The sequence below is a fragment of the Pelecanus crispus genome, chromosome 2 (assembly GCF_030463565.1).
Source record: "Pelecanus crispus isolate bPelCri1 chromosome 2, bPelCri1.pri, whole genome shotgun sequence".
NCBI classification, from domain to species: Eukaryota; Metazoa; Chordata; class Aves; order Pelecaniformes; family Pelecanidae; genus Pelecanus; species Pelecanus crispus.
Window position 1 is genome coordinate 21024208 of NC_134644.1, and position 23828 is coordinate 21048035.

Genomic DNA, 23828 nt, shown 5'->3' on the forward strand with positions numbered 1-23828 from the left:
CATGGGAGGGGAGCGGGGGGGCTGCCCAACCGCCCAAGACCGCACGGAGAGGCCTACTTTCAGGGAAGCCCCGCGCTCGGGCTGGCTTTAATCCGCAGAGATAGAAAGCACCTTTTGGCACATCAGAAATAACGCTTGCTCTACACGGAGCCGCTGGGAGCCCCAGGCCCCTCTCGCCGCCTCCCGGGAGCCGGCAGTGCTTTCTCGCGGCGTGGCGGGTCGGGTTCTGCAACGCGCCCAATCGCTCTCCCGCAGCCGGGAATTAATGGCTCGGGGCTGGCTTTGGCGCAGGAGAAATGATGTTTTCCCCAACAGTGCTGCAGATGGAGCTCCAAGCAACTGTCAAAAGCGCAGGGACTTCCACCTCCTCGTAACTCGAGGCAGATTTAAGCTGGTGACCTACAAGGAGAGGGCTCTGTCGCGTTTTCCCCAACTCTGGTGCAATCCAGCACGTTTTAATCTCAGCGGCCATCTAGGTTGTCGCAGGGATAGTGAGCCGAGGGTGTGCTGCAGCGCTTGAGGCCTTATCTCCTCATCAGGCCCTTTGGGATTTCTCCCCCTCCACGTGCTAGAAGCCTTCATTTCCATGGGATTTCTGGGAGAGGCAGCCCCAGCCAGTGCCTGCTGCTCCATCAGCCTCCTGAAGCACGAGGCGAGCAGCTTCTGCCATGTGTGGGACCCTGCGGCGTTCACAGCCCTGAACCTACTAATTGTTTACAATGAGGGTGGTCAAGCACTTGGAACAGGTTGCCCAGAGAGGTGGTGGAGGACCCCATCCCTGGCAACATTCAAGGTCAGGTTGGACGGGGCTCTGAGCAATGTGATCTGGTTAAAGCTGTCCCTGCTCACCTCTAAAGGTCCCTTCCAACCCAAAGCATTCTGTGATTCTACTCCACATCCGCAGTGGGAGAAATTTGCTTAATTGCTGGTTGTTGCATTTTCTTCGGAGCCATCAGGGAAGGATGAGGTAGCCCAGAGGGAGAACAGCACGTATGAGTTCAGTACTGCCTGGGAGTCTGGCCGACACCTCCCTTGGTCCTGTGCACCATCACCATCCTGCCTTACAGTGCGCTGCTGCCCTTCCTTCACCTTAACAACTACAGCAGGGGCGAAGGCGGGAGGGTGGTAGGCTCTCATAAATGGTGGTTCAAAAGCCCTCGGAAAGGACCTGGCATTTCAAAACAAAATGCTGCCACCGCCAGCGCCGCAGTGCTTTAATTACAATTCCACCATATCTGTATCACAAAACCTAGCAATTTTAATGACAAAGTGCTGCGATGCCACAAAGTATTTTTAGAACCAATAAAACCTCTGCAGAATATTTCCCTGGAATGTATTAAGATCCAATTGCTGCATTCATTAGTAATATCAAATAGTACGTGCTGGATGGTTATTTGGAAAAAATGCATTCAATGTAAATTGATTTTGTATTATCAGGAATAATGTGGAGAGAGGCTTTTCCAGCATCTTCAAGCTTCAGCCATTCCATAGCCTGCTGCAGTTTATGCCCTAATCTTGTGAGATTTACATAGCATTTTAATTTTCAGTCTTGCCTGCGTTTGCCAGCTGAGGGACTCTTATTATATTTTACATTAATTCCAAATTCACACCATAACAATAGCAAAAAATCAAGTGCTGACAAAAGCGGGAGGCCAAACATGACTCAATTAAAATAATATGTATCGCTATTAATGACCTCTGCCTGTCCGTCTACATTCCCGTGGTGGTGCCTCTCTCCGCAGCAGTAGCATCCGTGAGTAAAGCCAGCTCTCATCCCTCTGCTCCTCCCTCCTCCTGCCGCCTTCCTAAGAGATGACGAGCAGCTGGGGAGAGTGGGAAGGAGCCCCGAAGGGCAGCACTGGGAGAAGCCCGGGGCCAAAGAGGAGCTGGGGCCGGGGCCGACCCCTGCGCCAGCATGTGCTGGGCTGCCCTTCCCGCCTCGGCGGGAAGCAGCCGCTTGTGCCAGCCGCCGGACCGAGCGCGCCACGCATCCCGTCACCTGCCGTGGCGGCAAGCAGCCCTGCGCCAGTGGCTGCGTTGTCCTCGGATTTGTGCAGAGCTCAGCTGGTTGCCAAAGCTTAACGCTTCGCATTATTATTAACAGTTAATCCACATAAAAATAAGGCAGGGCCGATGACAAAGAACAAACGCAGACCGCTAATAACCACTCTCCACAAAGTAAACCCCCCTGGGTAAGCGAACTAAAAAGGGCAGGGCTTCTGCACAGTTTGCCACCAGCCAGCCATCGGGTTAATAGGAGACTGATGGGGGACAGGCAATGACAAAGGGGACACCGGAGGCTGGGGCAGGAGGGCTGGCCCTGGCTGCCACCTCCCTGGTGTCTGCCATGGCCCGTGCTGCAGCAAATGAGCTGACATGCAGAAATGGGGTAAGCTTCAGGATGGGGGTTCCACAGAGCGTCATCCCGAGGCAGCTGCTGGCAAGCTGGAAAATGGGGTGCTGAGCTGGGGGTCACTCCCCTCGACAGTGGCCGACAGACTGACAGGCCCCAAATCTGCTCACTGCAAAGCCTCACCTGGCCCCGGCTGTCATGGAGGCCAGGTTTAACACAGAGCACTTGGATCAGTCTCTCCCCTCTTCTGTGCTTTGTGCCATTACTTGCATCTGCTCAAGGTGGGAACAAACCGCTACTGGATCCAGCCGACAGCAGCCCTACGTCCACGTGGGCGGCGGGAGCCCTGCTGCAAAAGAAAGCCCCCACACAGTGATGGAGAGCAAGGCCGATGCATCTCTGCGTGACAGAGCAAGAACGCAGCCCCACACGCTGCAGACTTGCCCAAACGTGATTCTGGAGGTCATAATATGAGGCTGGAATTGCAATGCCTGCCCATGAAATTATGAAGCTTTTGAAGAACGAACTTGCTGCTCTCCTGCATCTGACTAGCCAAAGGCAGGTTCCCTCCCCCCCCAGAATCATTCAAATACGACGCAGGGAGCTTCTCTTGAAAGGAGCTTTGATAAGGTCTCAACCTTTGATAGAAAAGGACAGGACTGTGTGTGCAGGAAGTGATGTTGTCTTCTGCTCCCCTCTCTTTTTCCAGATAAGTCTTGTATGTGTCAGCATTACCCGGAGCCTATAGCACAGAGGCAGCAGTCACCAGAAACCACAAGATAGCTTGGTTCAAAGGAGAGCAAGGAAGACCATGCAACGTTTACAGTAAGCATACATATTTGATCTGGCCGTGCTAGCTGCTGGCAAAGAGCTCCAGCCCAGTGCGTACGGGCTCCATTTCATTTGAATAAAAGCACTTCGGGTAGACATGGAGGAAAAGAAACAACTTGCAAGAAGCACTCGCTAGTTTCACAGGAGTAATCAGTCATCTGAAACTGGTAACAAAAAAATGGCCCTGTAGCCAAGCACATCAAACTTCAGCTTGACTAATTTGTGACTGGTTATCTCTTTGTGAACAGTATGTTGAATCAGATCTGGGGAAAAGTGGGTAATTAATGAATCAGTCAATGACATCAGCTCAGTTAGAGACAAAGTTCACCATCTCTTTTAGCTTGGGACTGTCATTTGTTGCAAATGATCAAACACCTAAAGAAAGAACATTTTCGCTGAAAAATGTACTGAGGCTGGGCAGACCCAGAAGCATTTGCAACAAGAGCTGGGCTTGGCTGCTTCGCTGGGTTACTGCTGTACCTCAGCTTTCCTCTACTGAAACAGCAACACAAGATGATACATCAGGCAGGTTAATAGTAAAAGAAATTATTTTCCTCTCCATTCCTGTTACTGAAACTACTGGGAGAGGCATTTCCGATTTCCTTCTTCAGTAGCAACTCTGGCCATCATGTAGTTTATCTGACCTTTGGCTACGCCGTACCATGAAATCAGACACCGCTAGGAGGGGGGCCAGAACAAAGCCTGGAGAGATTAATAAGAGCATTATTTGCGATGTGGCACAGGGCCATGGGTCATCGTGCAGCCAGGCTGCTGCACCTTCTGGCAACAGGAACATCCCAAGTTCTGCATCAAGCTTTCACTTAAAAAAACAAACAAACAAACAAACAAAAATCTTCATTTCTGTTCTTTTATATAAAATCTTGATCAAAGGAATGAGTGGGAGAAGGAGGGAAAAAAAATACTCAACTGGAGTGGAAGGAAAATATAAACATAAAGTTCATGTGTGACTTTCATTCAAAAGAGTCTATTCTTTGCATGATTGTTTGGGGCTCTGGGGGATTAACCAATAAAGACAAAAATTCTGCTTGTTCAGCCTGATGTTAATGTTGGTGTGGTACTTTCATTAGCGCAAAGGTTTGCTCACATCCCCCTTTAATACCTTCCATCTTCACAGCCGCAGAGTGCTAGGGTGCAAATGCAGCTCTCTATGACAAATACTTCATCATCTGATGTCATCACGTACAAATGTCTTGACTGGGAGAACACTAAATTCTGTGCAGGTCAGGTTCAAAGAGCTTGAGGATAAAGAAATATACATAATTTTACAGTGCTATACCAAGCCCGGATAATAAGAAGAGGAATTGGATTTCTTAGCTTTGACTGCATTTGACTGTAGTAAGGTTAGAGATGAGCGACATCTTGATTAGGAAACAAGAATGATATGACTCAAGAGATTCAGAATGAATCAAGATAGTGTGAATCACAGCGAATCAAATATGAACGATATGAATTGTGCTCTGTGTTAAGGAGCTCCCTGACTATACCAAGCTCCAGCCGGAGAGCTGAGACCGGGGGGAGTCTCTGGGTGAGGAGCAGAGGGGACAATCCTGCTGGAGATGGGGCAGCCTCTCACAGCACGCCCAACCAGGAGGAGCCTGTGAACGGGCCTTTCTACAAACAACTGTCAGAAGTGTCCTTCTTACCAGCCCTGATCCTTACGGAGGCTTTCAACCATCCAGGCATCTGCTGGAAGGGCAACGCAGCATTGAGCAGGCAATCCAGGAGCTTCTTACACTGCACTAGCGACAATTTCATCGTGTGAATGCTGGAAGGGCCAGCCAGGGGTTACACTCTACTAGACTTGCCAGCGGTGAATGTGGTCACAGTATCAGCCTGGGCTTATCTGCTGTGACCATAATTGAATTCAGGGTCTAGAAGAAGGCTGGAAAGGTAAGCAACAGTTACAACTCTGGATTTCAGGAGAAGAAACATCAGTTTATTCAGGGAGTTGCTAAATAAAATTCCCTGGGATTCAACCATGAAGTGGAAACGTGCCTAGAAGATCTGAATGATTTTTAAAGATAATTTATTGAGAACTTCATGGAAAACAATCCTGTCATGCAGGAAGATGGAATTTCAGCAGAAGACCTAGCTGGCTATGGGAGCACCTTCTTGATGAAACAAAATGCATAAAGGGAGCATACAAGAGATGGACACAAGGGACGGCACCCATTTCCTGAAAGAACTGGCCAATGAGATTGTGAGACTGCTGTCTGCTGCCTGTGACAACTGTGGTGACTGGGAAAGTCCCTGATGGCTGGAAAAAGTCTAACACTTCATCTGTCTTTAAAAAGGCAAGAAAGGAAACTGCGGAACTGTCTGCTGATCAGCAGCATCTCAGTCACTAGAAGATCAGAGAGTGTGTCCCTCTTGGGATCCACTTCCAAGGCCATAAAGGACAAGAAGGCATTTGGGAACAGACAGTATGGATGTACTGATGGCAAACTGAACTTGACCAACTGGCCTGCTTTCTATGATGAAATGTGTGAAGAAGATGAAAGCGCTGGGTGTAATCTACCCTGACATTAGTAAGGCTTTAACACCATCTCACACAATGTCGTAATTTGGAAGCTCATAGGGTGTGGGCTAGAAAGACTGCAAGAAGGGCTGAAGACTGGCAGGTCATGTCTGGCAGGTCACCAGCAACCAGAGGAGCACTCAAGGGGTCAGTACTGAGATCCACATTGCTCAGCATCTTCATCAACAACCTTAATGTTGACACAGCCAGATTTGTTGATGACAAACTATCTGGACTGACAGGACAAACAGCAAAGCTTCAATACAGAGGGTCCTTGATAAGCTTGAGATCTGGGCCAACGGGCACCTCATGAAGCTCAACAAGGAAACATGATGCAGTACAGGCTGGGAAGCACCTTGCTGAAGAGTGATCCTGGTGAAAAGGAGCTGGGGCTTACAGAGGGCACGAGGCTGAACGTGAGTCACCAACGTGCTCTCACCTGAACAGGGCATGTGACGTCCTGAGCTACATTAGGAGGACAGTGGCCAGAAAACTGTGAGAAGTTATTATCTCCCTCTGTTCAGCTTTGCACCTAGTTTTTGGGTCCAGCAGTCCAAGAGGGGTGTGGAGAAACTGGAAAGGGTCCAGTGGAAGGTTACTGAGATGATCAGAGGCCCGGAGCCACATGAGAGGGGCTGAGGAAGCTCTGCTTGTTTAGTCTGATCAAGGGGAGGCTAAGGGCTTGCTGGAACAGCTGCCCACAGCTCTTTGAAGGGTGGCTGTGCAGACAAGAGCCAAACTCATCTTCTTAGTGCCAGAGGCTGTAAGAGGGGCCAGTGTCCACAAGCTGAGGTCTGGACAGGAGAAGACATGTTCACCAGGAGGGCAGCGTAACCCTGAAACAGGTTGCCCAGAAAGGTTGTGAAATTTCTGTTCCTGGAGATGTTTCAAGATTTACCTGGTCCACAAGCTGACCTTGTCCACTGTTGGTGACAGTCCCCCTTCAAACAGGGTGTTAGACTAGATGAACTCCAGAGGCCCCTTGATTCTATGATTAATCAATTGAAATAATAACTGTATGAAATGATAACAAAATATGATTATAAATAAGAGTAAGTGGATTCGTTTCCAGTTTGCAAGAAGGTGGTAGCTGAATATGCTCTATTTCATATTTTTGCACTGGAAGAAACCATACAGTGATTCCTGAGTAACATTTTTAAAAACTCCAAGATCAGGAGAACAGTAAATAACAAGGAGGCAAGATTGTAACCCAAAGAGTCAACTTGATCATTTGCATGGGCACGGTGAAACCATAAGCTTTCCAAAGCAGGCAAAAGCAAACTCAGACATTTACAAGGATGAAAGATTTACAGCAGAAGAGATGCCATGCTGAACAGCAGAGGTTAGGAAAAGAGACTTTGGGAGCACAGTAAATGAATTTGAATTTGCAGAGCATATTGCTGTCACAAAAGGAGCTAATATACAAAAATCTGTGCACACCAACACAGATAAAAGGAAATGCCAAGTATGACGTGGTAGGTTACGTCACCTCTGACAAGGGCCCTCATGTGCTGTTCTGCTGGCCACCTCCTGAGCAGAATATGAATGAACAGGAGAGCACCCTAGAGGGTACAAAACGTCCTATGGTGAGAGACTGAAACATTTCAGTATGGTAGCTTTTCGAAGGTGAATACAATGGTGATTTCTGCAGTGGTTCGAAGAGAGATGATTCGACATTTCTCAGTGGCATAGGGGCAAAACTGAGTCTTGTTGCTTCCTAGTTGAAAAGAAAGTACTTCAGTGTGTCTTCCTCCACCTCCTGCACGAAGGCAGAGCCAGCAAGCCCTGCGAGCCTGTGTCAAGCCCTGCGAGCCCCTGGTCCTGCTGCCGGCCCAGCGCTGGGGGAGCAAGCTCAAAGCGGGGCTGTGGGCATGGGCTGCAGGGCCGTGGTTGTCCCTCCACAGATCTGGTTTGCTGCTTCCAGCAATTTGCTGCCTGGGGCATCTGCCTGTCCCACCCACACCTAACGCAGGCTTTGGTCTCTGCGTATTTATACAAGGAACAGCATCTCTTAAACGTTTCCCAAAGGTTGGAGGTTGAAGCTAGATCAGTTTAAAGAGGAAACAAGCCACAATTCTGCATACAACATATATATGAACGAAATAACAGTCGTTAAATATTGAAATAAATTACTGGTGACTGGTGAGCGAACACTATTAAATTGAATGTCTATTTGTCCCAAAAGCTGGTGCTTTCTGCAGCTATTAGGCTTGAAACATGACTTATCCCTGGGTTGGCTAGGCAGGAGGTCAGCTAGATGATCACGCGGGGTCTTTCCGGCCTTAAATTCTGTGGCTCTGTGGAAATTATGTGTCAGAAGGTTTTTCTCATCGTAGCCAGACTGAGAGCTTGAAATCCACATGGTTACTGACAACTCCCAACTGTCAGTAAAGCTGTTTCACAGAAAGTGTTACATGACTGATGTCTCTACAACTGCACTTTTCCAAACAGATGGGGGAAAAAAAAGGCACCGGTCTCAAATCAAATTAGTCTTGACGGATTACGCAAAAGAAATTTAACACATGCTTCACATTTTGAGAAGCTTCTAAATATAACATCTCCATTGAAAACAAAGTATATGACGGTGCTAAAAATATGTAAATACAGAGCTATAAAACTATCCTCACACTACAGGATGAGGACCACTATTAGGGGCTGGAAAAATGACATTTTCTTGATGCAGGAGACCCATGTCAGGGTTGCCACACCTTGTTTAACCTCAGAGATAAGCTCATTTTTGAAAGCTCACTGTTTGACTTCTAGAGGTTTCTCTCTACGGAACACAGGGCAAAGATAAAAATGTTCCCATCGTAACTGATGTCGTCATTGCATTTAGAAATAATAAATCCATGACATTATGGAAAAAAATTAAAATAACCCACACAGGAAAATGTGATATTTAAATTCTGTTGCAACTGGAAACATACTGTAATAAGGAATTAACTGGTGAGTCTTGGTCTACACCCTGGTTTTCTTTCATTATAATTAGGCAGGGGTATAATTTTATTTTACCAAAGTAGTTATACCGGTAAAACATTTACTGCATGTGCAGTTTTACTCATATAAAGGTATGATGCATTACTATACGTTATGCCATCACCATTTCAGGAAAGAGATACAGCAATGTAAAAATAGCACACTAGTATACCTACGTATCTACCAAGCAATTGTACTGGTTTAAATGGAGCCATGTGGTTAAGGGAACACACTGTAGGTGTGCAGAAAGGTTCTTGGAAAGTTAGAGAGTGATATTCTGGAGATATGTCTTTTACAATTACTTGTAGGAATTATTAATAGTAGAAAAAGCAGTCTCAGAATTAGCAGAAGAAAAAGGCAGAACTGAGATTTGCACAAACAAAAAGGCAGATTTTTTTTCTGATTGCACAGGTAAAACAGGCCCTGAGAAGTATAGCAAATAGGGTCTGTATAACAGAGGAATTATTTTCTCAAGAAAATTACATTTGAATTCATTTATATCCATTTTAGTGCTCCAAGTGATAAAAAGCAAATCACATTTCTAGGTTCTTTATTCCATGTAGAACCTGCTTTGAAAAAAAGAAAAATGACAGCTTTCTAATTATTATTTTTAAGGTAATTTTTAAGATAAGAAAAAGAATCTCCCATGTAATTGTCAAAAATAATATCCTTTCAGGAACAGCAGCAAAAAATCGGACTGTATAGCCTCCTACCTGGTACAGGGAGTTTTCTTTGGTAAGACTGTGGCAGGCAGAAGAGGCGTAAAACTATCGTAGCAGCAGACATTAAGCACATTAGCATGGGGGGCAATTTTGTTCCACTTGTCAGTGAACACGTACAAGGTCATCTTACTTGTGTGGCTCTGTGCAAGTGGCAGAAGAAGAAGAACATCCATTTCTTCACGAGAAACACCCAGGGTACCACTGCAGGGAAAGGCACTTGCAGTTCTTGCAACAGTAGTTAGAATTATAACTGGGGGTACTGCAAAAAATATTAAGTAGAGCCTAAGCAGTGCTTTTTTATCTTCGGTATATTTTACAAACGTTGATTTTGATTCAGCCCTGGCTTATGCCAGCTTACAGCAGCAGGCAGATGGGGCTCGCTGCCCCACCGGGCACCTACACGATTTTGCGGGGACGTTTATACAGTGGGAGGTGCTGCCTGGGAAAGGATCTTGCTCGGGCATGTGCTGAGTCAATGTATTTCTCTGGCAGCTTGTACTGGCAGAACAATTATAGTGGCCAAAGAGTTATTTATAACTGTCCTCCCGCAACAGGATTCTTGAGGGAGGATGTTGGTATGAACACTGCTATTCCATGTACACACACATCTACACACACAGCAGCTGCATCTCTATTTAATGAATGCAGAATACTGTTCTGACATAAATTCTGGGGTTTTTTTCCCAAGGAGGTCACTTGTATGGGGGGAAAAAAGAATGCAGCTCCAACCACAGTCAGTCCACACCTCATCCAAAAGCCTGGAGGCCTCCCCACAAATTGCCATAATTTCTTCATGAACTCATCAGAACTGACAGCACTGGTAAGCCTCTGACCATGCAAACAAACCCGAATACTAATGTGGCTTCACTCACTTTGGCTTGCCTCAGACTCACCTCCTCTCGGAAAGCAGCCACCATACAGCTTCTGAAAGCCGTGCGAGAGTGGGGAAAAGAAAATCTGCCTCTGAGAAACTCAGGGCTCCAAAGCTGTCCCCCCCAGGAAAGCCACTCCCATCGGACACAGCCTCACCTCGCTCCCTGCTGGCTGCAGCCCCTTCGCTTGCTCATGCGGAACGAGTTACAAAATCAGATCATTGCTTAACCAATTTAACCAGTAACCTACCGCAGGTGAAGAATGACCTTCATACGATTCTTACTCTCTCGTAGTCTAGAACATGGACAAACCGGGTAGAATAATGAAATTATCTGAAAATGCAATGGCAAATGCCTAATCTGCAAAAAGCAGTTGCGTGTATGGGGCCTCCACGCAGCAGCGTGCCTTCGTTATTGTGCTGGCTGCGAGCAGGTCAGTGAGGAACAGAAATAGTCCTTAGGCACTCAAGAATGTGTGCCTGCTAGTTTATTTTCTTTGTTTTGTGGTTTCAAATGCGAGCGTTCAGCCTGCCTGGCTGCTGCGAGAAGGCTCTGCAGCAGAGGAGACGCTGCTTCCCCGCGCTGATATTTTGTATATTTTCCTTTCCTGGCATTTCCCTGTGCAGGGGGAAAACGTGCATTTTGCTCTTTGTGTACAGAAAATGTAAAGGAACTGGGAAACAGGACAGGGTTGTTTACTAACCCTGTCTGCAAGCCAACATAACAGTAAAGGAAGACCGAATGCAAAATCTCCATGAGAGAGAAAACAAAGCCTGTCTCTCTTCCATCTTGAATCTCAGGGTCCTGCCAGGCAGACACGATGCTTCGCACATTTAAAGGTGCAAAGCACATAACAGGAGCTATATCATAGGGAAAATAAATATCTGCATGTATTTCAGAAAAGGTAGGACTGGAAGCAAAAAAAGCACAAGCACAACCCTTTCTCCACCATTTTTGTTTGATACGCAGATCTTTATGTTACAAACTACCACAAAGGAGGTGTTGCAAGAGGGAAACAGGCGACTGATTCCAAAATTGGGATTCAAAACCTCTTGCACGCAGCATAGAAATTAGACTAGAGAAGTAATCTTTTGTACTGATGGGGCTGAGTTAAGAAGCTTTCATTCATGGTCATTCTATATTTATTTCAGCTACACAAACCCTGGTTTGCTTTGGAGGTTCAGAGGAGCTGGAAAGATTTCATAACGCCGCTGTGTCAGAGTTTGATGGCTGGTTTTTGTTCCAGACAATGTAAGGGATGTACAGCTGCTATCGAAGTGCCAGTATCAAACAAACATCAGCGATGATGCCCTTCACAGTTATTTTTATTCTAAGATTCATGTGCTTTGTTACATTTTCTTAAAAAAAAAAAAAAAGGAAAAAATCCCTCTCCTTAGTGGCGCTAAAATTAGCAAGGCCAAGAATAGATACCAAAATCATCTTCTTCCCCATTTATTTTGCTCAGATGTGAATGACGCTGCGGCAAGCGCAGAAAAGGTGTGTGTTAGTCTCATGGCACTGGAAAAACAAGTGTATTACATTGCTGAAACGTCAAGTTTCCACCATGCGTTTGACAATGTGCTCAGTTTCTTGCATCCATTTTACTGAAGATACGCTCTGCACTGGCCAACAAACCAGCCTGCCCTTCGGACCGAACCATTCCAGCCAACGGTGGCTTTATTTAGCCCTTTTAGGTGTGGCCTGGCCTCTCCAATGGTTGAGTATTTAAAAAACAGATAATACTTTCTTAACAACAGAACCTGATTGATTTTTTTGTTTTGTTTTATTATCCCATAATCTTCCATCAGACACTCTTCCCGCAAAGCTTTTTGGCTACCGTAACAGGTGAAAGGTCACACCTGGACATCATCCATCACAGCGGCATTTTCTCCGCACTGCGATTGCATGGGTGGTTGTTTGTTTTGCAGGCTGCGGTAAGCAGGTAGGAACAGCGCCGGCGAGAAGGGTTGCACGCTGTCAGTGCAGGTCCCCAGATGACTTCTATCATAATTTTAAGGCTCTGCATGTCATGAAATGCCCTGACACTAAGCTTCAGTCTGTTTCAAATTATACCAAATGCCCGCACATAAATCTCACTCGGAGCGGTCTTCCTCAGACACAGGCTGTGACAAGCTCAGGGTGTGGAGAGCTACATAACTAGGTACGACTGCTATATCCTAGTTATCATTTGAAAAAATGAAAAGGACTTAGAGTACCTTTCTTGACCTCACTTACCAAAAACCAAGACTGGAAAGCATCGGTGATCGCACACATGTTCTCTAAAAACTCTGGAGAAGAACTGGCTTCTAGAAATCTTCTCCCTTCAGCTGCAGCCTTGTGAAACCTGCTTGTCTTCAGAATCTTACAGCAGTAGTTGAATGAGCTGTGCTGTCAGCTGCCTGCTTTTAGACACGCTGCTGCTAGAAAATGAACATGGGGCCAGCACCCGAGGGATGGGTGCAGAGAGGGAGCCATAAGAGGAGAGGAAGGAGCCTGTTATCTATGAGAAGTGACCTGCCTAAAGAGCCCCCCGGTTGCTGCCTGCTTTTCTCCCCCCGTCTTGCCCTGGCCTCGCGCGATGTGGGATGCCCTGTTGTGTGGGAAAGAAGAGCTGAAAAGCAGTGCCGGAGGAAGACAGTAACACACCACCGGACACTGGAAAGTAGTCAGCATCTCCAGGAACAGGGAAGGCTGAAAGTAGCAGTGGGCACAGAGAAAATGTTACCAGCTTGATGAAGGTAAGAAGCACTGTAAGAAAACAAGAAAGGAAAGTAGACAAATTAGCTGAATAAATTTTGTGGTGAAAACAGCTGGGTGAGCATCTCTGGAGACTGAGAAAAACCAGAAACAGAATGGAGAGATCATCATAATCTGTCCATGCTTATAATGATGACAGATATGACAGCCCGCCCAAGCCAAGCGTTCCCGTCCTGCTGTGGCACTTTCTCTTCCCAGAACAAAGCTCCTCAGCAGTCGCTTTGAGCCCAACAAAAAACTGACGTCTTTTACTGCTGCATCCTGTGTTTTTATTTAGTGTTCACTGTTACTTTTTTACTTTTGTATTTTCCTGTCTCCCCATCTTGGTGATGGCCAGTAAAGAGCATTACCTGCAAAACTGCATTGCCTGTGAGCAGGGACAAGAAAAAGCTTCGCTGCCCTCCAGCCCCTTTCTAGAGCTGGATCCTCTGAGTCTCCTTAGCAGCATTTGTCCTTCATCAGATGTCATGTAAGAAATATCTGTGTTTAATAGTTGGCAAAGAACTCTTCATTTTGGTGTTTCTCTAGCCCAAAGGGTCTGTATTGAGCTATGTTCTTTAGTTTTGTGCTCATTTCTTCTGTTAAATCCTAATCTATCAATTTCAGTGTAGAGTTATGGTGCCTCCCTCCCCCTTTACTCCAATAAACTGCCAATGCAGATATTCCTGTCACACCACAGGGAATATCCCACCAATTATCAATTATATACCAATAGCAGGTACAAGACCTATGACAGAAATTGTATTATCATCTAATGTCTATACATCTTCTCTGTATTTTGCAGACCATCGTATGAGAAGCCATATAAAATGTCTTGTCCCTATGGAGGGAAGGGTGGGAAAGAATAACTGGCACTTAAGTACTCAGTTCAGAAGTTGAGCAAATGTGTTTTGTAGTTAAAAAACATGAGTTACTGACGTTTCTCTGGGTGGTAGTTTCCACTCATGAGCAAAGCTCCACTCTGTCCCTGACTACCGTTCATCCTCACCCCTCAGCCTTGGGCTGCATGGGACGGGAAGGGTAACCCAGCATGGCAAGCACCAGGTTGCCAGAGGGCTGGCAAGCTGCCATTGCAACTCCCAGCCACAAAAACGACTTTAGAAGGGATCCTGGGAATTGCAGACCAGGAAGTTTGCCATCCATCCTTGCTAATGGCAGTAGGGTCTAAAAAAATAAAAGTCACTGTAGACAGGGATAAACATGGTCTGTTGGGAACAAGGCAGCGTGGCTTCTGCAAAGAGAAACCCTGCCTCACCAACACACAGTCCTCAGAGTGCATCAGTAAAGACAGAGAGTGGGTCCAGCAGACACAGAACAGTCCAATTTTGAAAAAGCGTTTGGTAAGGTTCCACACCAAATGTTATTAGGGAAACTAACTTTCCACAGGATGGGAGGAAAGACTTTTACAGATAGAAAATCGGAGGCAGGCCATGAAGCAAAAGATAAGGCTTAATAGTCACTCTTCAGGGTGGAGAACAGGCATCAGAAGGTCTCCCCGCTGTGGGATTGATGGTGGGACTAGCTTTACTCAACAGTTCCAGTGAGTACCTGAAGGGGGGAGCATACAGTGAAGTCCTCAAGTTTGTGTGTTACACTAAGCTCTTTCAGGCAAGTAACTCTAGAGGGACTTCATAAAATTGAGTGAGTGGGCAGTGGGTCCATAAGCAGATACTAGAAGGGTTAGGCAGTGATGAGCCTCTAACACTCAAATCCAACAGCTGGGGATGCTGGGGGAGTATGGGCCACAGGACGTGACCAGGCTCACCTGCTGTCTGCAGGTAGCACTGCCTCCTACCGCTGTTGGAGACAGACTCAGGGCTGGATGGACCATTGGTCTGATGCAGCAGCTGACATCTTATGTTCTTAAATGTGCTTCTGCACACTGTCCCAAGACATTTCCTAGTTTCAGTGCACACTCTGATGGGGGCAAATTCCCAGCCTGGCACTAAGCTTGGGATGTAAAAACCCATGGAGTCCAACTGCTTCAGTCCCCAAAGCCAGCACTGCCTGCCTCCCTCCATGTCTTCCTAGTAGCTGACCTGCCAGGGACGCTAAATATAAAACCCTTCAAGGACCACAGCACAGCTAAAGAGAGAAGGAAACAGACTTTGCAGATGTGCTTTCGCACACGTGCACTCTCTCACTTCCTCCTTCTCCATTAGCAGCCCTTGAAGAGTAAAGATCTGTGCAAAACCAAGAAACACTTGACTGCAAATCCCTGCTTTCACCTCCTCACCTTTCCTGGGATTTGTCTGGGGTGTGATAAGCATCCTTTCAAGGTCCAGCATCACTCATCTTTCCATTCTTCCTTTTCAGTCTGCTGGTGCAGGCATGTCCCTCCCTCTGCTGCACGAAGGCCTGTCTCTTTTAAAGGCAGGGCCTGCTGATGCTCGTTCCTGCCTCTCCTCTACCCACGTCCTCTGCGGACCCGACCTCAGAGCAGGCGACTGGTACAAGTCAGTGGCTCAGTCTGCCAGCTCCACAGCCATGCTTTCGGTAGCCAAAACCAGCCCGATTCCATTCCAAAGCACAGTCTGCCCTCAACCATGACAAGGATATCTTAATCCATGCAGAAGGTCACTGTCAGAAATGCCATTAAGGAAATGAAGCTGAGCCCCTGCAGCCGGCAGGGCAGGCACCCTCCGACTGCCGCAGCCTGCGGCAGTGGGCTCTGCCTTGCAGCGCTGACGCTGCCCAGCACAGAATCAAGGGCTGAGGGGGGAACTTAAATCAAGAAATGTGTTTTCCCCAGTGAAATTCTCCGTCTCTCCCAGCTCCTCCTGCTTCCCTGTTTGTTTGGGTTGTATCCCAAAGCCTTTCCTGCATTACATCCCCTTTTCCAACGCCCAGATGCACGATCTCAGATGTTCCTGAGCCCACTTTACTGAGGGAGGACTGATGAGCCCGGCCCGAAGAGAGACCTCTGCTACCACTTAGAGGAGCTGCATCCCAGCTGCCTCTCCCCCAGCCCCTTCAACACCACCCACACAGCAATCCATCAGCATCACCCATGGAGCATCTGGGGGCAACATGTAATTAGGAATGATGCTGTCTGCCATTTATAGACATACTACCGCAAGGAAAAGCTGGTGAAAGTAATACCCACTGACAGGCATACCTTATAGCGTGCATCGAACATTAATGGGGAAAAGTAATGGGAAGGTGGAGGAAAGATACAGAGAGAAAGATGAAGGCGGTAGCGTACTCCACAGCTTTAAAACAAAGCAGTCATTAAAATACATGCTCAGAGTGATCATGACGTAGTTGCCTGATAAAACAGTTTATTTGAAGCAATAAATGAATTCTATAAAATAAGAGCACCCTGTCTTGCTGGGTTAAGTAGAGCTGCATTTGCTCCGTGATCCCTTTACTGGGATACAACCCAGCAGAAATTGTGCAGGCACCCACATGCTACATTTCCTATGTACAGGACATCGTGTGACCCATGGTGTTTTCCTCTCCTCTTGAAGACTTTCACTGCAAGAGATCTTCTTTGATATTTTCCTCACAGCTGACACTGTGTGGCTCATCTCAAGCATGCCTGCTCCTCAGTTTGGGAATGTTTCTTTTCAGTTATTTCCTGGTTTTAATCTCCACCTTAATTTTTTTTTTTTAAAGGATTTCAAAAAATTGGTTGTGCTTGTCACGACACTGTAAGCATTTAATATGCAGGCCTGCTTGTTCACTTTCGAGGCATACATCAGCCTCTTGTCACAGCAAAAAACAGCTGTTTGTGAGATGCTATAACAATTCTGCCAAGACTCAGTAACTAGCCTTGGAAAAAGCAAAGTCAAACAAAAGGGGTGTGAACTATGACAAGCAATGTGTGGAGTGGTAATTTAGAAGGGATGAAGGAGATGTGAAAAGTAATTAGCCAAATAAACAGAAAAACAGGACAAATTATTTAAGTGCATCACAACCTGGAATCAAGGAACAGAGGGAGTACCTGAGGTCTGGAAAAGCATTGGAAGGAGCTAAAGGAGAGATTCTTGCATCTCTCCCACAGAGTCATGTAGCAGATACATGCATCAGTGAATTTCAGTTAAAGCAAATGAAAGAATTAAAAAACAAAAAGACAGAGTGACAAGATGAAGGAAATCCAGAAAAAGGGACTGAACCACTATTTTGTTCAGCAGGAGAAAGGGAAGGAAGCAAATGAACCAGCTGCCCGCTCAGGGCACAACAACATGGCAACAGAGAACAGCAAAGACCTCAGCACTGTGCCTTTGGGGCTATGGAAAATGCTCCTCTAATGAGGAGTTTTTCAATTGCATTATGAAGCCAGATCAAATCTCTCCATGGCTTTGTTCTTTCACTTGCAGTGAAATCTGCAGCAGTAATACTGACCGCAGTTAAATAGGATGGAATTTATATCAGGCTTAGAAATTGTACTTGCTGCCTATGGTTTCCCTGCAGAACAGCTTCAAATTACAGCGCACTTGCGTGAAGTTGCAGAGTTTTGTCATCTAACCATTCCACCAGTCCAGAGCACATCACGGGAGCTGCACCGCCGTCATCTGACTGCCATATGCCCAGGCCCGGGAACCTTTCTTCAGTGTACAGTCACCCTCAAATCAACAAAAGCTTTTTCCTGGCTGAGGGTTTGCAGGACGAGCTCCCCAGACAAGTAGGACAGCCTCTCCGCAGCACTGGTTAACTAACATCCATCTTTTCTGTATTCTTCATGTGTCTGTCACCCCAGGATTCCAACACACTAGCGCCACATTTCATTCATCTGCAGCAGATTGGAGTGAACATTCAGCTGAAGTTTTATTAGCTTACTAGTGAATTTTCCCAAATCACCTTTTAGTTTTGTGGATTTTTTCAGTTCCTTCAATAGCTATTGCTAGGGGTTTTCACACTATGATCCTAACAGGTGACTTAGCTGTGTATAAAAGGATCTCTAGCTCTGGTCCTTTGGACTACTCAGGTTGAGGGGAAGGGAGAGGTATGTCCCTCCTTCAAGATTCAAGTCATTTTCATTAAGATTACAGAAAATTATTTGTGGTCTCTGAGGAGCAGAAAAAAAATCCAGATTTCAGATTGCTTTTGTAGTTCTGTGTCCTTCCTTTAGGTGTGCAATAATGTAGCTCTGTCTATTTTCACACAGAAGAAATCCAGCTGAGAGCACATTTTATTATAACTCCAGATGATGTTCAAGAAGATGAAAAACTCATTTTTCTCAGGTGGTCAGAGAACAAGTCCCAGTAAACTGGCATTCTTTCCTCTCTCATCTGAATTACGCAGAGGAACTCAAATTGTTTATAAAGCCATTTCAAAGATGTTTTAAAAAAGAAACACACAAAATTAAAAAAAAAAAAACGAGAGGACAGCCCTGGACTTTTTCACCTCTTCAATTACTTTTCAATCTCTTAAGAACAGTCATTTAGGTCAGAGTAGTTAAACTGCTATAAAACAGCTGCTAAAGCATTCTTCTATTGTAAATTAAATGGCAATTTTACCAAACATTCCCATTGCACGACTACATAAACACAATATCGGGATTTTAAAAAACACTTGGAGGGGGAAGGGCTGGGCCTAAAACAATGATTCATGACCTCATGACAATTCAAGTAAATGGGAAAAATTTTAACAGATTTTGTTACTAGTAGGTCATGTCTGATATAAAAAGATACATAAATATGGGGAGATGGTCCAAACTGGAGCTCCACACCTCAGAGACAAAGCCAAGTTCCACCCTTGCTGTCGGACAGGGCAATGTATCACAGGCACAGCTATAGTTTCTGAAACTGAAGCTTCTTAAAACACCATCATCAAACCAGTTCATTTTCTCCATTTTAACCAAGGGAATTACCACAAGAAAATGAGTTAAGGTCAGCTACACATTGATCACATCGGTAAACAGTAATAACACTTAGCACTCATAGCAGTTTTCAACTTCAAAGCACTAATGGACAACACCCCTGGGATATCCTACGAGGTGGAAGTACTCCCTGTGCCAGACCCAACCAGGTAAGGTTGGCACACTGCTGCCAAACGGACACGGGATGGAGGCGGGGAGAGGAATCTGTAATTCTTCTCAGCCCTACAGGTATATGCTGTACTCCACCTTTTCCAGGGCAGGGTGGGGTCTTAACCCATGCAATTAAGGACAGACTGACTTCAGCTCCATCCCTTTGGCTGTAATGGCATACAAGCAGCATAGGCACAACACTTGCTCTCCTTGAACCCTGCCCAGCCTCCCACTGCCAAATTTCCCTGTCTCTGGTGTGCTCCAAGCCCCTGTAGTCTTCACAGATAAACTGGCACAGGATTTGCTTTGGAGTGACTGAAAGCAATAAAGTTTCATATTGTTAAACTGTTCATAGAATCGCTGGAGTTATCCTCATTTCCATTCCGATAAAACAAAAATGTCTGCAGGAATCATGATCCAACGCTAGGCTGGCATGAGCAGCACTGCCACTGTGTCACCGACTGATGCAACTGCGTGGCCCCAAAGCAGGAGGCAGAGACAACAAGCCCTGTGACCAAACCCGGAGATGGCTACAGCAAGGAAGTATTACTCATGAAAGGAGATAGCAAATTTGAAGCTTCCTTACATATTCATTTCCCAAAGCAGGTAATAGCTGCAACACCAGTATGTTACTGATTCTTCTAATCTCCCTTTCTATCTCATGCCTTGCACAGCTGGGGATTCAGGCTCCAACACAGAGCATGAGCTATTCCTGAAAAGCTCTAGAAAGATTTTCCTACCTTTCCCTCAATTGAAGCACTGTTGGGGAAGAAAAAAAATAAAGTAATTTTATCACTTTTGCTTTGTTTCCAGCAAGAAGCAGAGCTGTTCAGAGCACAAAAGGAGTACAGGTGATGCAGATCCAGTGCTGATTCTCACTGCAATGGAAATCAGGTGGGCATTGCTGACCTTAATGGAAATTAGTACCATAAAGGTGGCATTAGTGAGCAGAGGACCTGGCAATGACCTGATCTCCTCCAGCCCCTAAGGATGCTTTACAGAAGCAAGTCCTGTGAAAGCAAAGACAGAAATCATTATGATTACATTTTGGTTGACCATGTTTGCAAGTGTGTATGTATGTGTATACAGGGAGGGGTTGCATAAAGATCAGAGCAGACTACAAATGGGAGCTGTTCTTTCCAAATTTTATACGTTGCTTGAGTCATAAAAAATTAACTTTGCCCAACTCAGTAAACTCCCTTCCCTCTTTGTTCGTATTCACTCTAGTATATCCATCATTTTTGATCCTCTACTGATTTCCATTGTTGGGGCTTATTTTCTGTGACCTGAGAACCTGAAATTACACTATATATCTTTGTAGCTCATTGAACTAACCAGCATTTATTTTAATTTAGTAAGGAAACATTTGGCTGGGTGTGACCAAATAAATACTGTGTCTAAACCAACACAAATATACTTTGCACAAGGCTATAAACCTGTCTCAGAGCTCTAATGATATTGCAAGTCAATGAAGCTTCAGTGTTCTCATTAACATGATTCCATCAGACCTCTATGTTGCATATTATTAATTTTTAACAATAGATTGTAATATAATTTATAGCACTGTGGAGCAACAAAGGCTGAATCTTGGTAGTAGTCCAACCTTTCAGATTGATAATGACTTTAACACTGACCTAATATTGAAAGGTGAACATGTAAGAGGCCATCAGACCTAATTATAAATTGGACAACAGGGATAAAACACATCACTAGTCTGTATCAATGAGACAAAACTTTCCTTGAGAGCAAAGGGCACAGATCTTGTCACAAGATTACAGTTTTGTCACTGATTTTGACACAAAAAACAATCAAAAACTTTGTTTTAAAGAAAGACATTAACACACTTCCCCCCCGCCCCCAAATCCAATTTTTGTTATAAAAGGAACAAAATATAGAACAGCTGAAGTTAATCTGGGTACCTATTCTTTAACTCAGTTTAGAGGTAGGAACTAGTAGGAACAAGCATATTTTTATGAAGAAAAAGCAAGCCTTCAAAATCTCTGTGGAAATCTGTTAAGATGATAACATTAGTACACTCACATTGTTCCTCTCCATAGCCTGCTGATGCATGATAGTGAACACAACCAGTTTCTGCTACAAACAGTAGATCATGGTCTTCAGCACTTTGCTGAGCACTCAGCGAGCCTCGTGGTTGGACCTCTGGGTGGGAAGGAACACAACTACAAAATGTGTTCAACCCAAGTAAGAGTAACTTCTTGTGAAAGGCAGCACAATAGCATTTCCTGGTTTAAAAGGCATTCTCATAATGCAAATAGGCTTCAGTACTGCTTATATGTATTTTCTAATTCAATCTTTTGTGCAGTGTCTAGAAATACAGTACAGTGGTAATAATGTAATTAGTATTTTCACTAGCTAAATTATAGAGCTGACTGCAGAATACAGCATAGTAGCATCAATATTAACAGTTAAGTATTATACAAAAATGACATCAGTAGTTTTAGTATAGTCATGAGAGACATTGTAATTTCCTCTTTCTCCAAGATCCCTTCAAATTGTGTCAGATGAGGAAATTCACAAAATCCACTGGCTTTTAGTTCAACTCAAATTCTAAATATCAGCATCTCTAAGATTTCTTAGGTAAATTTTTGTAGGTTCTTGAACAATATTCCTTTCTGAATATGGTATTAGTTATAAAGAATTTAAGTTCTGCTGCATCGACCTCTCATATGAATTTAATTTTCCCAGCACTTCTGCAAGTTAACAAAGGAGTATAACAGATACTTTACAGCTGAAGATGATGATACACAGGGATTTGTAATAATTATCCAAGACCATAAAAGCAATTCTATGTCAGTGCAAGAAATGGAACCACTGGCTTTGCAATCTAGTGCTGCTCTGTATTTCCTTTCTACCCTGGTCGCATAGTGAGATCTAAAACTCTAACAACCAAGATACTGGGCGCCAAACAGCCATTCAGGAAGATACTGAGGCAAGCATGCTTTCACAGATTCCTCACCTGAAGGAACAGTAGTCAGCCACCCCTACATGCCCAGAAATGAGAGGACTCCAATTTACACCAGAAGCTGAAGGCTATCCCACAGCATCCTCCATGCCTAAAACTCCCTTTTGGCCAAGCTAATTCACAACCCCGAGACCAAATCAAGATACACGGAGGATCTGCCCACACGCCATCCGCTTCCTAATTACAGTAACTTTATGCTTTACTTCACAAAATGAGATTCATTTCTTCCTTCACCAGTTCCATTCAGCTCCTTCAACATTTTGTTCGTTTGTTTGTTAAGATGCAGATCTCCAGCAGATTGATCACTTCAGATGAGACAAAGCAATCCCTTGGTAAATCCCTCTGGAAATGCGGAACATATTATACGCACAAGAGTTGAACTCCTTGAATTTCCCCTTTTCAGATCCTCTTGGTTTCCAGTCATTCAGATAAAGAATGGAGCTTTTGTAGGCCAGTTAATCCATCCACTGAATGAAATATGGTAAAGTTTTACACATCCACATGTTCTTTCAAGGCACTGGTTTACATCTGTAGATGTAATAATAGCTGTAGTAACGTAGACAAAAATCATGGCTCGGGCCCCCAGAGAAGATCTTTAAAGACTTGGGTTGAAAAGTCCCAATGCTGCAGTCAAAGGAACAGGCAAAATGATTTAAGGGCTGTCTCCGCTCACATTTATTTCTGCCAAAGCACTGGCTTAATTTTCTTTGTGTGTCTTAATAAGCCACCTCTGTGAGAGGGACTCTTACTTAAAATGCTTCTATGTCCTAAGCTCAGAAGTAGGCACTGTTGAGTGGTAAGCCGAGACAAACATCCAAAGGTGGTGTCAGGCTCAAGCTGCAAAACGAGCCTGTTCTTCATCTTCTCTAGCATCAGTCACAAACTAGCATGAAAACAGCATTTACGCAATGAATTAAAATGCAAATCTACATTTTATTCTATGAAATTGAGACAAACGATACACACTTGAAGCCTGCCAGAGTAGTAATTACAAACATTAATATAGTTTTAGATGATGACTTAAGCCAAAGGAGAAGATGGAATAGAAAAGCTGTACATCAGAGCCTATGAAACACTACAGGAAAAAAGCAACTCTTGCCCTAGTAATGTAGACCTAAAATACAAATTATCGATAATTCTGCTGTAAAGGGCTAGATCTGCCTCGTGCAGACGCGTACTTCCAGGGAAGCCTCTAGCCACAAGGTGTATGTACAATGCAGGGAAGCAGCCTGCCAGCAAAGGAGAGCTGAGGGGGTCTCGAAGTATGCGGGAGAGGACTTTGCACTGCCACAGCCTAATAGGATGTGGCATCGTCCAGGAGAGTCCTGCAACAAGAGGCCAAACAGCCACTGGTCTAGGACAGAACTGCCTAGCTGGTGTAAAGATGTATTTATGCTAGGTTTGATTTAGATTGTGCTCTGCACAATCAGATCGCTTTGAAGGTTTGCCTTGTGCAATCATTTCCTTTGTCAGGAATCAGAAAAAGACTGTGAAAAGACTGTGAACAAATTGTTTAGGCATTGAAATTTAACCCTGTGGAATCCTTACAGTGTAGCACAGTGTGACACAGCAGGAGCACATTTGTCAGGGGACTGAAGCCTCTTTGCTCTCTCCGCACAAAACATATACATTAGCATTGCGTGGTGTGGGTGTGCTCCCCAGCACATGATGCAGCTATGGGTACGCAGCTCTGTGCCTACCCTGCCTCCCATCTGCACTGCAACTGCATTCAGCCCTCTGCACCATTTCTGTTCCGTTAGAGAAAATAAAGGCTTCAGATCCTTCAAGACGGTCCAGTACATTTTCTTTTAGACACTGACA

General features: G+C 45.0%; 1 protein-coding gene across 1 annotated transcript in view; it reads right to left on the bottom strand.

The window, feature by feature from the left end:
* Positions 1-12959: 12959 nt before the first annotated feature.
* SPAG6 (sperm associated antigen 6) overlaps positions 12960-23828 on the bottom strand; it is a 48326-nt gene continuing 37457 nt past the window's right edge. Inside the window, exon 11 of the mRNA XM_075705509.1 lies at positions 12960-13041. Coding sequence (XP_075561624.1) covers positions 12960-13041 — 82 coding nt within the window. The remainder of the gene's footprint in view (positions 13042-23828) is intronic.